The following is a 16,173-nucleotide window of genomic DNA, read 5'->3' as shown; positions in this document are numbered from 1 at the left end:
ACATCCTTGCTTCAGGGCCTGACATACAGGCAGTTAGATTTGGGTATGTCATTTTAGGTGACATTTTTTAAAAAGGGGGCGGATCCTTAAGAGTTTTTTAACAACCTACACTCTAGTTCATCACTACATAACAAGTCTACCAACCACTCTCTTTATCTCAAGAGGGATGGGTATTATAATGTAATGAGCTCAGACATGATGGCAGTCATGGATTATCCAATTTCTCACACATGCTTCTTCTGCCAAACCTCCATCTCATCTCCTCAGGGTGTTGTGATGTTGTGATTACTGACAGGGTCATCAAATACACCACTGTAGATGGAGTTGTAATCTTATCTCTTTACCTCGAGAGGGAGAGAAAGACTGGTGATGAGATGAGGGGTGTAAACATTTGCCAAAACAGTTGCAACTAAAACAGCAGTTTCTATTGGATAAATTCAGGTAGGTCCCTCCCCGTTCTGTTTCCTTCTGTTTAAGAAACATTTTGCAACAGAATCGTCTTAATGAATACACCACAGAGGGCTGCTGGTCTGGTTAAGTCTATTCTCTCCTCTGTACCAGGACAAGATCACATCTTTCCGGTTCTTCACAGTGCGCACCACTGAACAGTTGGAGATTTAGAGGAATGAACCATTTGTTCAGATGGAGAAGGCTTGCCAGACTGATGTTCATGCTGCTATATTTTGTCATTAATGGTATGTTTCTTTTGTTTTTACTGATTTGCTGCACTAACTCAAATGGCATGTGGGAGATGATAGATAAGTAGCCAAATGTTTTTATTTGTAAATGTTTTAATTAGCAACATTGGTCAAATTCAAAAATGCTAAATCATTTAAACAGTGCAACATTTACACTGTGTGTAGCCTATCGCTAAGACTCATTCCAAAATAACATTCCTCCCTTTCTGGAGAGACGTGCTCCTGTATCCTGTCCGAGCATTAGACAAATATTTAAAGTAAGGGATAGATACAGACAGAGACTAGGTTCTTTCATGGGAAAAAAAGAGTTGTAGGATATAAAAGTTTGTGATCTATACACCAACTACAGAGTATGCCAATACTTTATTGATTCATAGACTAATTTAGATGAGAGATTAATAATATTTTGGAAACAACAGGCTGATAACCTTTCATAGTTCTCTGAGACTGAGACTGGAGCTTGTCATTTGAAACTAATTTGTGTTCTATTAGAATTTTGTCCAAATGACAGAAGTCACATGTTCACTGTGTTTAGGCTCACAGTGCCTGCCCATTGATGTTTGAAAAGACTAATGACTATGGATGTGACAATAAAACATGCACCTTTATGGACATGGCTTCATCCCCAAAATGATGAAGTTCTTTAATGGATATCAATATCTAAAAGTCATTAGGTAAAATGAACATTAAAACTCAGTGGCATTTAAGCTACTTTCGAGGGGGACATTAAACAGGAAATGTTTGTGGTTTCCTGTGATTATGTGGTCAGAGGCTGTTTGTCACATAGATGGATGGAAGAGCAATGTACTTTTTGACAAAGTTCATGGGCTGGTCCACTTAGTCAGCCCACCACAAATGTGATGTTCCTCTGTTCATAGCGTGAGACAAAAAAAGTGGTGTTTTTTTAGGGTGTAAGTGTCTCGCTTGAATGTCTTAAAACTGAGAATGAAGACGTTCAAGAGAAATAAGAGCCAAAAGTATGTGGTCAGCAGTGGTGTAAAGTACTTAATTAATAATACTTTAAAGTACTACTTAAGTAGTTTTTTGGGGTTGGCCTTATGAATTCGAGCAGCGTTCTCTTGGCATCCGCCAAACCCAGATTCATCCATCAGACTGCCAGATGGTGAAGCGTGATTTCCAATGCTCAAGAGTCCAATGGCGGTGAGCTTTACTTTAATCCAGCTGATGCGTCGCATTGCGCATGGTGAATTTAGGCTTGTGTGTGTGGTTGCTCGGCCATGGAAACCCACAGTTGTTGCGCTGATGTTGCTTCCAGACTCAGAAGTGAGTGTTGCAACCGAGGACAGACAATTGTTACACGCTATAGGCCTACTATAGGCTAACGTTAACTAGCTGGCCTGGCACATCATTGCCAGTTAGGCTAGCTATTTTAGCCAGGCAGCCTAGAACAACATAAACTAAACGTGTGTAGCCTACTGTATGACCTACTGTATATATATATATTTTTTACCTTTATTTAACTAGGCAAGTCAGTTAAGAACAAATTCTTATTTACAATGACGGCCTAGGAACAGTGGGTTACCTGCCTGTTCAGGGGCAGAACGACAGATTTGTACCTTGTCAGCTCGGGGGTTTGAACTTGCAACCTTCCGGTTACTAGTCCAACGCTCTAACCACTAGCCCCTAAACCCTACCCTGCTGTATGACCGTTTCTAATATGAAAGAGGAGGATGTCATTGGCGTTTCTCTACAAGTAGGGTGAGTCAACATGTATTTTCTACTTGCATGCCAGCACGCACACTCACAGAAATCAGTACCATGGACAACCACATTATATTTAGCTTACTAAATCGTTTTTTTGTATATTTTAGTTGTCACTGTTTTAGACTAAGCATAGGTGATTAGATGATTTTGGAATGCTGAAGTTGAAATGGTGATGAAATAGTGGAGGCAGCGCTTGTTCTTTGTGACTTGTGGTAACTCTGTGGTTCTAAATCAACAGTTGTTTAGTAGTCCGAAAATGTCAGAAACATTAACTTGCTTGACCATGTTGTAGGTCATGTAACTGTTTATTATATGCAATATGTTTTGCGAACTTCACCTGTAGCTCTAAGTTTTTTTAATGAAATAAAGTTGTGGTTGAATTTATTCTTTCATTGTGTCTTCTTAATGTCTCAGCCTTAGGCCTATAGGCCTGGATTCGGTCTGAGATAGCAACATTTGAAATGGTGTTTTTTACATTGGATAAAAGTATCATACACTGCAGTTGAGGAACAATGTGAAGGTAATTCTGCTTTGAAAGTTGATTAACTTGTAATCCCACTTTTGAGAAAATGGCCATTGAATGTTTTGGTACACCTACTGGAGAGTTCTTCTTTGTCTACACCTATTCAGCATCGTTCACACACTCTTAAGCCTTAGCCCCACCCAACCAATGATTTCAAGACTAAAACTGGTGAAAGTAGTAGCCTACAATAAGGAAAAACTCGTAAAAATATACTTCATGTACACCTTGGTCTATTTCTTAACTTCTTAGTGATTCCTTCCCGCTCAACATCCAGTGAAATTTCAAACAACGTTCAAACAACGTTCCTAATCCAACCTTAGGTATCCTAAAACTTAAATAATTGATCAAATGTAAGACGAAATATACTGTGTTCAATACCGGATAAAAACAATGTGAAGCGCATTCCAGTTCACGCGCACCAAACAGAAGAGTCCACTTGGCTTGACACTCACAAAGAACAGCCGTACTTCTTAATTTCTCAAATGAAAAAAATCAACCAATTTCTAAAGACTGTTGACATCTAGTGGAAGCCATAAGAACTGCAACCAGGTTCCTACTAAATACAGCTTCCCATAGAAACCTAAAGGAAAACACATTGACCTCAATTTCTTTTTTTGTCCTCTGGGTTTTGCCAGCCAAATCACTTCTGTTATACTAACAGACATTATTTAAACAGTTTTAGAAACTTCAGAGTGTTTTCTTTCCAAATCTACCAATTATATGCATATCCTAGCTTCTGGTCCTGAGTAACAGGCAGTTTACTTTGGGCTAGCTTTTCATCCAAACGTGAAATTACTGCCCCCTATCCCTAAGAAGTCCAGATAAAAATATTTTGTAATTATTAGATGATGCTTACCCAGACACACCCAGATGGGATGGTCACTATTGTCTTGACATGTTCATAAAATAGCAAGTTAGCTAAACAATGAACCATAATACCAACCCATAGCTTCAGTACAAAGGGTTTGGTATAGCTAGCCACCATCCATGAAGTTTGAATCGGCAGGTAGCTAAAGCTAACCAACTAGGTTCAATGTTAGCCAGCTAGATAACATAACTAGCAATTAAAATGGCTTTCTGAGATACTAATAGTATTACTACACAGATCCTCCACGTAATGTTAGCTCGCGAGCCAGCAAGCTAATGTTTGCTTGCTAGCCTACAGTACACCTTAACTTGCAATGAAAATGACTTTCTGAGAAAATTAGAAACGTATAACATCTGAAAATGTGTCTAGACTCTTAACCATATATATGGGTGAACTCTTCACGGCATCGTAGCTACACCTTGTTTGGCTCATTGTTGTGTCAAGTCAACCGTGTGCAGAAAGTAACGTTAGTCCATCACAACTTTTTCACACTGATCTTTGAGAGGAGTAGCAACATCTGCCATATCATGGATTCAGAGCTATCTTTCTAATAGAACATTTAAAGTATGGTGTACCGCAGGGTAGCACTCTGGGCTCTCTACTATTTTATGTTTACCTGCCATTGGAATTAAACAAAGCATGTGTGTCCATGCTTTGTTTAGTCTTAACAAAGAGTTGCGGTCTGTTTTGGAATGGGTGGCCTGTAATAAACTAGTCCCGAACTTCTCTAAAACTAACAGCATTGTATTTGGTACAACTCATTCCATAAGTTCTAGACCTCAACTGAATCTGGTAATCAATGGTGTGGCTGTTGAAGTTGAGAAGACTAAATTACTTGGTGTTACCTTAGATTGTAAACTGTCATGGACAAAACATATAGATTCAATGGTTGTAAAGATGGGGAGAGGTCAGTGGTGGATAAAGTACCCAATTCTCATACTTGAGTAAAAGTATAGATACCTTAATGAAAGTTACTCAAGTAAAAGTGATTGTCAGCCAGTAAAAAACTACTTGAGTAAAAGTTTTAAAGTATTTGGTTTTAAATATACTTAAGTATCAAAAGTAAATGTAATTGCTAAAATATACTGAAGTTTCAAAAGTAAAAGCAAAATTATCAATCATTTAAAATTCCTTATATTAAGCAAAGCAGACAGCTTTTTTCTTGTTTTAAAAATGGACGAGTAGCCAGGGACACACTCCAACATTAGTGAGTCCACCAGCCCAGAGGCAGTAGGACAACAACCACCCGAGCCACTGACCCCACTGACCCTGTTACTTCACCCCACTATCATCCAGAAGGCGAGGTCAGTACAGCTCCATCAAAACTGGGACCAAAAGACTGAAAAACAGCTTCAATTACAAGGCCATCAGACTGTTAAATAGCCATCACTAGCACAGATAAGCTGCTGCATACATAGACAGACTTGAAATCATTGGCCACTTTAATAAATGGAACACTAGTCACTTTAATAATGTCACTTTAATGTTTACATATCTTGCATTACTCATCTCATATGTACAGTATATACAATATTATATATTATCTACTGTATCGTAGCCTATGCCGCTCTGACATTGCTTATCCATATATTTCCATTCCTTTACTTAGATTTGTGTATATTAGGTATTTGTTTTGAAATGGTTAGATATTACTTGTTACATTTCTGCACAAAATTATAAGCACAAGAATTATCAGAATCAGAATTAGAAGCACAAGCATTGTTTCTCACCCGCAATAACATCTGCTAAACATACAGTATGTATGTGACCAATATAATTTGATTTGATGACCAAGTTTAATCTTAATAAGTGTATGAATTTGACAATTTCCTGTCCTGCTAAGCATTCAAAGTGTAAAGTGTTTTTGGTTGTCAGGGAAAATGTACGGAGTGAAAAGTATAATGTTTTTTTTAGGAATGTGGTAAAATAGTAGTAAAAGTTGTCAAAAATATAAATAGTTGAGTAAAGTACAGATACCCAAAAAACGACTTAAGTATTACTTTAAAGTTCTGCTTTGATGACACCACACTCAAAAAAGCAAGTCCTTCAGGCTCTAGTTATGTCTTATCTTGATTATTGTCCAGTCGTGTGGTTGACTGCTGCAAGGAAAGACCTAGTTAAGCTGCAGCTGGCCCAGAACAGAACAGCACGTCTTGCTCTTCATTGTCATCAGAGGGCTAATATAAATACTATGCACGCCAGTCTCTCTTGGCTAAGAGTTGAGGAGAGACAGACATGCCACTAGGGGTCTTTTCACAGTACCCAAATCCAGAACAAATTCATGAAAGTGTTTTGTGTTATCTAGAGCCATTAGTGGAACTTCCATCTCATAATGCTCAAATGAACAGCAAACCTGGTTTCACAAAACAGATAAAGAAACACCTCACGGCACAACACCTCTCCCCTATTTGACCTAGATAGCTTGTGTGTATTTATTGATATGTAGGCGACATGTGCCATTTAAAAAAATGTAGTTTTGTCCTTGAGCTGTTCTTGTCTATTAGTGTTCTGTATTATGTCATGTTTCATGTTTTATGTGGACCCCAGGAAGAGCACTGCTTTCGCAACAGCTAATGGGGATTCTAATAAAATGAAATACATTTTTTTTAAAAGGCACATACATGAAAGTTCACCTGTTCCAGAATGCATTTTTTGGGGAAAAACACGTTTTGATAAAATAAAAATAAAAGAAACATTCAAATGCCTCTCCAGTGAAGTAGTGACGTGCAATATTTGAAGCCCAAAACTTGCACTGACAGTCAGGATAAGGATGAGTCTGTGACAGTAGGAGTGACATTTTTGGAGAAGGTGGAACCCTACCTTTTGGCTGATCCATTTGTGGTTGCAGGGTGAGTACAAACGGAGTTGGGTGCTGTGGAATTGATGAAGGTAACCCGAAGTGGTCTTTTTATAATTGTTTGTGTTTCTGCTGGTCAGAGGGCAGAGGCGCTTCTCACCAAATGAATTGGGACAAGAGATGTGACTTGCTTTGCTCTCAAGAAAATGGTGCCATTGAAAGGAGTGATTATGGGGTAGCAATGAATGTGAAAGTGGACCAACTGAAAGGGAATGATTCCTGGGCGTTTTGTGATGCTCGTCATTTGGTGCGATGCAGACAGGGTGGCATGAGTGGTGAAACAGAAGTCATTGTCTGTTCTTTTGAATTTTCATGATGAGTCCCTGCCCGACAAAGTGATGTTAGGATATTTCAGTTATCCCGCACAAGCTTATGTGCCAAATGCATTATGCTGTTACAGGTGTCAAACCTATGGGCATGTAGCAGCAGTGTGTAGGAGGGAGGTTCCTAGGTGTGAAAAGTGTGCAGAAGGGCATGAGATAAAGGAATGTGTAGCATTGGGGGGAAATGTGGAATGTTTTAATTGTAGGGGTGTCCATGAGTCTGGGCATCAGAAGTGTCCGGTGCGAGAGAGGCAGGTTGAAGTTACTAGGGTTAGTGTAGAGCAGAGGGTGTTGTATGTATGAGGCAGTAAAGAAAGTTGAGAAAGATGGGTCAAGGGGGCGGGATACTGAGAGGAGTCTTGTGAGTAGCAGATCTGTATCAACACAGAGGGATAGGCCAAAGAATGATATATGCTACAGTAAGATTGGCTTTTAGCATTCGTAGCAATGGTTATCATCTGTCCGGCAGGGATGGAAAAGTCACAGAAAATAGAGGTTGTGGTGGCAGCTGCAGAGAAATATTTGCGTGTACGAGATTTGAAGTCAGAAGAGTTACAGGGTGTGTTGAGTCGTGGTGTCCCGTCCTTTCGGAATGTAGGATTAGATAGGTTTAAATAGTGGAGTAGTGTGGTGGGGTATTAATGGGCGCAGGGTTAGATGGTATGGTATTAGGTAGTTATTGTCCAGTCTAGTTGGTGGTGGTAATGCAACATTTATTGGATGCCAACCACCGTTGAACCTCATCGAAGAAGTAGTGACGTGCGAAATACGCCTAGCTTCTTGAAACGGGTCGCATATCACGGTGTCAAGACATATGAACTAACAGGTTATAGAGCAAACAATGCAATTATCCCAACACATAAGTTGTAATATGTTTTTTTTTCCTGGCTTGACTTCCCCATGATTTTACCCATGCACCCCTACTGCTGTCCTGTATAGGCTACCTGAACCTGTATGACATGAGCCGTCCTCATGATCTCTCCCAGCTTGGATAGAAAGTTGAGCGTAAAACCAGTCTATTAATGCTATATAATACAGTCAGTCCACCCTCAATACACTAACTTACTAGGGATTGTTTCATTATGCATTGTACTATCTATTGCTATATATCGTGTTTAGCCAATAACTTTGTATCAACTTTAAACATCAAATAGGAAAATTAGGGAAAAAAAGTAGTCGGCTTGAGGATAAATTAACCCACTATTTATTGTTGAACTCAGCGGTTATTGTCTGGATAATACCTTACACAAATGGGCTTCAATATTCAAGGTAAATTAAATCTAATTCAATCCAATTTGAGACTCCCCTGGTGTCATGAAGTTCTCAATTTTTGTGTGCAAATGTTTACACCATGGCCTGTATGTCCAGGTTGCGAGACTGACTGTTTTCTGTACTGAGTACTGCCACACCAGACAGTCTTTCCTGAGAAATTGTGCATTATGTGAAATTGTGCATTATTAGTCTTGAATGATGCATGCCAAGATACACCATAGATAAAGGGCTGTTGATATTGCAACCACAACTCAAATTCTGCTTCACGTGGATGAACAAAATCATAAACAGCTTTTTTTGTTCAAACTCTCAAGAACTGTTGTTGTCTGGTAAAGATGATCTGTTTGCATCTGCTAATTCATTGGCTGTCCAGTATCCAGACGACCTGTCTCCAGAACAGCAATTAAGGAGAATGGGGGACTGAATTAAAGATTTCACAGAATTGCTGTATTTGAAGCACAACTTCCTTCTGCCCAATTTCCCTGTTGTTGCTATGACAATCAAGCTGTAACTGTTGCTTCTATGGAGAGATCATTTTCTAAACTAAAACTCATAAAGAACTACCTACACTCTAAAAAATGCTGCATTGTTTTCTGTTACGAACCGGCTCGAAGCATGTAACAAAAAGGGAGACTGTGGAGATAAGGAATAACAAAATTATATTTAATAACTGAAGTAACCTATATACAATAAACAATGGTGTATGTAGTCAGTAGTGTAAGTGAGTGGTTGCACGCATAGATGTAATAATGAGGGTTGTTGAAAGGTGCCAATGTAACGATTTTCTGTATGTGAAGTAGAGTCGGACCAAAATGCAGCGTGTAGATTGCGATCCATGTTTCAATAAACAAACGTAAAACACGAATCAATACAAACACTACAAAATAAAGAACGTAATGAACGTAACGAAAACCTAAACAGCCCTATCTGGTGAAAACACATAGACAGGAACAATCACCCACAAACACACAGTGAAAACCAGGCTACCTAAATATGGCTCCCAATCAGAGACAATGACGAACACCTGCCTCTGATTGAGAACCATATCAGGCCGAACATAGAACTGGACAAACTAGACATGTAACATAGAATGCCCACTCAGATCACACCCTGACCAACCAAAACATAGAAACATACAAAGCAAACTATGGTCAGGGTGTGACAGTACCCCCCCCCCCCCCCCCCCCCCCCCCCAAGGTGCGGACTCCGGCCGCAAAACCTGAACCTATAGGGGAGGGTCTGGGTGGGCATCTGTCCGCGGTGGCGGCTCTGGCGCTGGACGTGGACCCCACTCCATAATAGTCTTAGTCCACCTCCTTAGCGTCCCTAGATAGGTTACCCTCCTTAATGACAGCTCGGGACAGAGGGGCAGCTCGGGACAGGGGCAGCTCGGGACTGATGGGTAGCTCAGCACTGAGAGGAAGCTCAGCACTGAGAGGAAGCTCAGCACTGAGAGGAAGCCCAGGCAGGTAGTTGGATCTAGCAGATCCTGGCTGACTGGCAGATCCTGGCTGACTGGCAAATCTGGCAGATCCTGGCCGACTGGCAGATCCTGGCCGACTGGCAGTTCTGGCAGATCCCGGCTGACTGGCGGATCTGGAAGAGTCTGGTTGACTGGCAGATCTGGAAGAGTCTGGCTGACTGGCAGATCTGGAAGAGTCTGGTTGTCTGGCAGATCTGGAAGAGTCTGGTTGTCTGGCAGATCTGGAAGAGTCTGGTTGACTGGCAGATCTGGAAGAGTCTGGTTGACTGGCAGCTCTGGCTGCTCCATGCTGACTGGCGGCTCTGGCTGCTCCATGCTGACTGGCGGCTCTGGCTGCTCCATGCTGACTGGCGGCTCTGGCTGCTCCATGCTGACTGGCGGCTCTGGCTGCTCCATGCTGACTGGCGGCTCTGGCTGCTCCATGCTGACTGGCGGCTCTGGCTGCTCCATGCTGACTGGCGGCTCTGGCTGCTCCATGCTGACTGGCGGCTCTGGCTGCTCCATGCTGACTGGCGGCTCTGGCTGCTCCATGCTGACTGGCGGCTCTGGCTGCTCCATGCTGACTGGCGGCTCTGGCTGCTCCATGCTGACTGGCGGCTCTGGCTGCTCCATGCTGACTGGCGGCTCTGGCTGCTCCATGCAGACTGGCAGCTCTGGCGGCTCCATGCAGACTGGCAGCTCTGGCGGCTCCTTGCAGACTGGCAGCTTTGGCGGCATCCTGCAGACTGGCAGCTCTGGCGGCTCCTTGCAGACTGGCAGCTCCTTGCAGACTGGCAGCTCTATGCAGACTGGCAGCTCTATGCAGACTGGCAGCTCTATGCAGACTGGCAGCTCTATGCAGACTGGCAGCTCCTTGCAGACTGGCAGCTCCTTGCAGACTGGCAGCTCCTTGCAGACTGGCAGTTCTGAACAGGCGGGAGACTCCGGCAGCGCTGTAGAGGCGGAAAGCTCCGACAGCGCTAAACAGGCGGGAGACTCCGACAGCGCTGGAGAGGAGGAAGGCTCCGGCAGCGCTGGACAGGCGAGGCGCACTGTAGGCCTGATGCGTGGTGCTGGCACTGGTGGTACTGGGCCGAGGACACGCACAGGAAGCCTGGTGCAGGGAGCTGCTACCGGAGGGCTGGGGTGTGGAGGTGGTACTGGAAAGACCGGACCGTGCAGGCGCACTGGAGCTCTTGAGCACCGAGCCTGCCCAACCTTACCTGGTTGAATGCTCACGGTCGCCCTGCCAGTGCGGCGAGGTGGAATAGCCCGCACTGGGCTATGCAGGCGAACCGGAGACACCGAGCGCAAGGCTGGTGCCATGTAAGCCGGCCCAAGGAGACGCACTGGAGACCAGATGCGTAGAGCCGGCTTCATGGCATTAGGCTCGACGCTCAATCTAGCCCGGCCGACACGCCGAGCTGGAATATACCGCACTGGGCTATGCACCCGCACTGGAGACACTGTGTGCACCACTGCATAACACGGTGCCTGTCCGGTCTCTCTAGCCCCCAGGTAAGCACAGGGAGTTTGCGCAGGTCTCCTACCTGGCGTAGCCATACTCCCTGTTAGCCCCCCCCCCAATAAATTTTTGGGGCTGCCTCTCGGGCTTCCGTCCGCGCCGCCGTGCTTGCTTTGCCAACTCCATTCTCCGATAACCTTCCGCGCACTGCTCCATCGAATCCCAGGCGGGCTCCGGCACTCTCCCTGGGTCGACCGCCCACCTGTCTATCTCCTCCCAAGAAGTATAGTCCAAGTAATGCAGCCTCTCCCACTGCTGCTGCTGCTCCTGCCTCTGTTCCTTCTCCTGCTGCTGCTGCCTGTTGACACGCCGCTTGGTCCAGTTGTGGTGGGTGATTCTGTAACGATTTTCTGTATGTGAAGGAGAGTCGGACCAAAATGCAGCGTGTAGATGCGATCCATGTTTTAATAAACAAACGTAAAACACGAATCAATACAAACACTACAAAATAAAGAACGTAATGAACGTAACGAAAACCTAAACAGACAGGAACAATCACCCACAAACACACAGTGAAAACCAGGCTACCTAAATATGGTTCCCAATCAGAGACAATGACGAACACCTGCCTCTGATTGAGAACCATATCAGGCCGAACATAGAACTGGACAAACTAGACATGTAACATAGAATGCCCACTCAGATCACACCCTGACCAACCAAAACATAGAAACATACAAAGCAAACTATGGTCAGGGTGTGACAGCCAAAGCAAACGCCACAACACCAAAAAACACAGGACAGGACAGGACAGGACAGGACAGGACAGGACAGGACAGGACAACACAACACAACACAACACAACACAACAAAAAAAACACAACAAAAAAAACACAACAAAAACAACAAAAACCACAACAAAAACCACAACAAAATCCAGCAGTGTGTCTGCATGCTGTGTCTCCTTAATGAATGGGGAAAAGGTGTATTTATCCCGGGACACACCCGGGCCCAGGTGTGTCCCATTTCAGTAACGACCGTCCCGGCTCCGCCCACCGACATCCTAATAAGGAAAACAAGAACAAAGAGAAAGAATTTGGCAGACAGAGTGGGAGGGTCGTCACATCTTTAAAAAGAGAAAGGTTGGGTTGTTAATGCTGGGTTAATTCTCCTGCCAAATCAAAGTTATCCAACAAGCTGTTGAATGAGGATTGTTGCAGCTGTAGCAAGTCTAGCAGACAGTGCCGCCTGCTCATAGTGGAATTACTTTGAAGGATAAATGGGCAAGGGGCTATGGCTGACCAAAAACTGTGAGTAAAAAGCTATCTAACATTGTTTATTATCCATTCAGGTTAAATAGACCTAGCTAACAAAATGACATATCTCAGTCATTGACAATATTAGATCATGTTGGCAACCCCATGCATGCTAGCTCAAACATTAGTTAGCTAGTTAACTAACGTTACTTAGCTAACATGTTCTAACTTGGCTGGCTAACTATTTAACAATCAATTGTTCTGTGCTGTGTGCCTGGAAGCAAAAAATGTAATGTCGTTTTGGCTGGCTAGTTATGTCAGTGCCTGTAGAAAGCATGTATTCTGTAAGCCTAACTTTAACACTACTGCATTGTTTCATGTCAGGTAGTTAGCTCAAACATTTGGTTTCCCATCCGGTTTGGCTGGCTAGATTTTACTAAGCTAGACCTATTCCCTGTCTCTGAGTTCATGTAACATGATTGGAGCTAGTTGGCAAGCTTATAGCTAGTGCTTTTATGGTGGTTAAGTTTCTGTATGCTTTTTTTTTGCCTAATTGTTTCTGAGTTAACTGGCTAGGTAGTCTCAATCTGGATGCATACAGTTACTTTAGGTACCAATAGCTAGCTAGGTACATGTCTCAATTCACATGTTTAGGCTATCAATTTTGACTCCACTTAATGTGTTAGATATCATTTGTCTTTGTCCCCCAGATACTAAAGATGACATGATCCCACCACCAGTGTAACGAGTTGGAAAGACTACTGCCCGCCAAAACATTGAGGCCTGAATCAATTTTGAGCATAAGTATACATGTGGAATATTGACTACTAATTAATATGTAATACTGTGAACCAGAGGTGATAAATTCTCATTACTGTAAATTAGTTCATTCAGTAATTTTACTTATAATTGAGTAAATGTAAAGTAACAATACTTGATTAAGATATTTCAGTAGCCTTTCCCCCACTGATAAAAATGTCTTAATGTTTAATTTATTTTCAAATGTTAATAGTATATTTTACAGATGTGCCTTGTTGCAACTCCTAAAATAAATGAACCTAGATCAAACTATACATTTCCTCTTTTTCAATGTAATGCATGGAAGATCTGTAAGAAGATATGTAACCGTAGCAACATTAGCTAATTGTCAACATTAACTAAAATACTTTTACTCTGGGAACATTTTAAATGAGCTACTTTGGACTTTTACTTGAGTAGTTTTACTTTTATGTGCGTCAAATTTAATTGAAGTGACTCAGTGCAGATTAGCATCCTTCACACAGGCTTGTGCAAGAGTGTGATGAGTGTCTTGATTATTGTTCAATGTTTTATAATCCTATTCTAAAATTCCCAGGCTGGAACCAATATGGCTGAATATCTCTACCAAGCAACTGAATATCTCTGCCAAGAACAAGATACCTAACCCTTTGTTCTGACACTGGGGACAATCACCTCTACTCCCTGGAATTCATCATGAATGAGCAAGCTCTGGAGCAGGAGACATTGTTTTGTTTTACAAATTCCTCTTGAAAATGAACTGTAGGGGTTGGGGGGAGTAGTGTAAAGCGTTTACTTTTCTTCAGCCCCATTACTCAGCTTTAATTAGTAGGGCCGCTGTGATTTTGAAAAGTATGGTTGTGCTTCTAAAGTTTATTTGTGTTCTTTATTTGTTTTATATTTTGCATGACTTCATTTTGTAGCTAAAATGTATATCTGTATATATTTCTCAGGACCAGATGCTAGAAGATGCATATAATTGACCGCTTAGGATAGAGAACACTCTAAAGTTTCCAAAACTGTGAAAATATTGTCTGAGTATAACAGAACTGATTTTACAGGCGAAAGCCTGAGAAAAATCCAATCAGGAAGTTACTTATTTTGAAACCCCTGTGTTCCTATGCATCCCTATTGCCCATTGAAAGGGATAGAAACCAGATTCCTTTTTATATGGTGTCCCTAATGTGTCTACAGCCACTAGACAGTTACAGGATTTTATTTTGAAAAATGAGCGTGAACGACAACATTGCGTCAGTGGTCAGGTGGTGGCTCTCAGTGATTTGTGCATAATAGACAAAGGCGGCCATTGTTCCTCTCGCTCCTACTGAAAAGCCAATTGTCCCGGTTGATATTATTGAATAGATATTTGAAAAACACCTTGAGGATTGATTATAAAAACGTTTGCCTTGTTTCTGTCGATATTATGGATCTAATTTGGAGGTTTTTTTCGGAGTTGTCGTGACTGCAATTTCCGGTGGATTTCTCAACAAAACGTGGACAAGAAACTGAGGTATTTCGGCTATAAAAATAATCTTTATGGAACAAAAGGAACATTTGCTGTCTAACTGGGAGTCTCGTGAGTGAAAACATCCGAAGCTCACCAAAGGTAAACGATTTAATTTGATTGCTTTTCTGATTTTCGTGACCAAGCTTCCTGCTGCTAGCTGGACATAATGCTATGCTAGGCTTTCGATAAACTTACACAAATTTTTGTCTTGCTTTGGCTGTAAAGCATACTTTCAAAATCTGAGATGATAGGGTGATTAACAAAAGGCTAAGCTGTGTCTCAATATATTTCACTTGTGATTTCATGAATATGAATATTTTCTAGATTTTATTGTCCGTTGCGTTATGCTAATTAGTGTAGGTGATGACAATTCTCCCGGATCCGGGAGAGGTAGTTAGTTGTTTTTGGGGTATCTTTACTATACTCTTTTTGATAACTTTTACTTCACTACATTCCTAAATTTTTTAAAATGTACTTACTCTACATTTTTCTTGACACCCAAAAGTGCTCATTACATCTTGAATGCTTAGCAGGACAGGAACATTTTCCAATTCACGTACTTGTCAAGAGAACATTCCTGGTCATCCCTACTGCTAGGAAGCTAAGTGTTTGTTTCTTGGGCTTCGGGAATGTGACTGAAAAAGCAAAAACTAAACTGATTGAAAGTATAAGGGGATATCGGTGAACATGGTGACAGTACAATGAGTGGAGCATACTCACTGTGGTGGGAAAAGTACCCAATATCATACTTGAATAAAAGTAAAGATAACTTAATAGACAATTACAAAAGTGAAAGTCACGCAGTATAAGTCAAAAGTATTTGGTTTTAAATATACTTACGTATCAAAAGTAAAAAGTATCAAAATAATAAATATGGGCTCCCGAGTGGCGAAGCGTTGTAAGGCACTGACACTAGAGTAGTTTGATTCCAGGCTGTATCACAACTGGCCGTGATTGGGAGTCACATAGGGCGGTGTATAATTGGCCCAGCGTGTCCAGTTTTGGCCGGTGTAGGTCGTCATTGTAAATAACAATTTGTTCTTTATTTATTTCACCCTTATTTAACCAGATACGCTAGTTGAGAACAAGTTCTCATTTACAACTGTGACCTGGCCAAGATAAAGGAAAGCAGTGCGACACAAACACAGTTACACATGGAATAAACAAGCGTACAGTCAATAACACAATAGGAAAAAAAGAATGCCTATATACAGTGTGTGCAAATGGTGTGAGTTAGGCAATAAATAGGCCATAGTAGCAAAGTTATTCACAATTTAACAAATTAACACAAGTGATAGATGAGCAGATGATGATGTGCAAATAGAGATACTGGTGTGCAGAAAAGTAATAAACAATATGTGGATGAGGTAGGTAGATTGGGTGGGCTATTTACAGATGGACTATGTACAGCTGCAGTGATTGGTTAGCTGCTCAGATAGC

General features: G+C 41.9%; 1 protein-coding gene across 3 annotated transcripts in view; it reads left to right on the top strand.

The window, feature by feature from the left end:
- The first annotated feature begins 502 nt into the window (after nt 1-502).
- LOC139418809 (uncharacterized) overlaps nt 503-16,173 on the top strand; it is a 31,770-nt gene continuing 16,099 nt past the window's right edge. For all 3 annotated transcript variants that reach the window (XR_011635350.1, XM_071168525.1, XM_071168526.1), the window contains exon 1: nt 503-695. Coding sequence is in view for 2 of the 3 variants with exons in the window: in XM_071168525.1 (XP_071024626.1) it covers nt 626-695 (70 nt within the window). In the remaining variant the exon portion in view is untranslated. The remainder of the gene's footprint in view (nt 696-16,173) is intronic.

Source organism: Oncorhynchus clarkii, chromosome 10, assembly GCF_045791955.1.
Source record: "Oncorhynchus clarkii lewisi isolate Uvic-CL-2024 chromosome 10, UVic_Ocla_1.0, whole genome shotgun sequence".
Classification (NCBI taxonomy): domain Eukaryota; kingdom Metazoa; phylum Chordata; class Actinopteri; order Salmoniformes; family Salmonidae; genus Oncorhynchus; species Oncorhynchus clarkii.
This window is presented reverse-complemented; position numbering and strand designations above follow the sequence as displayed.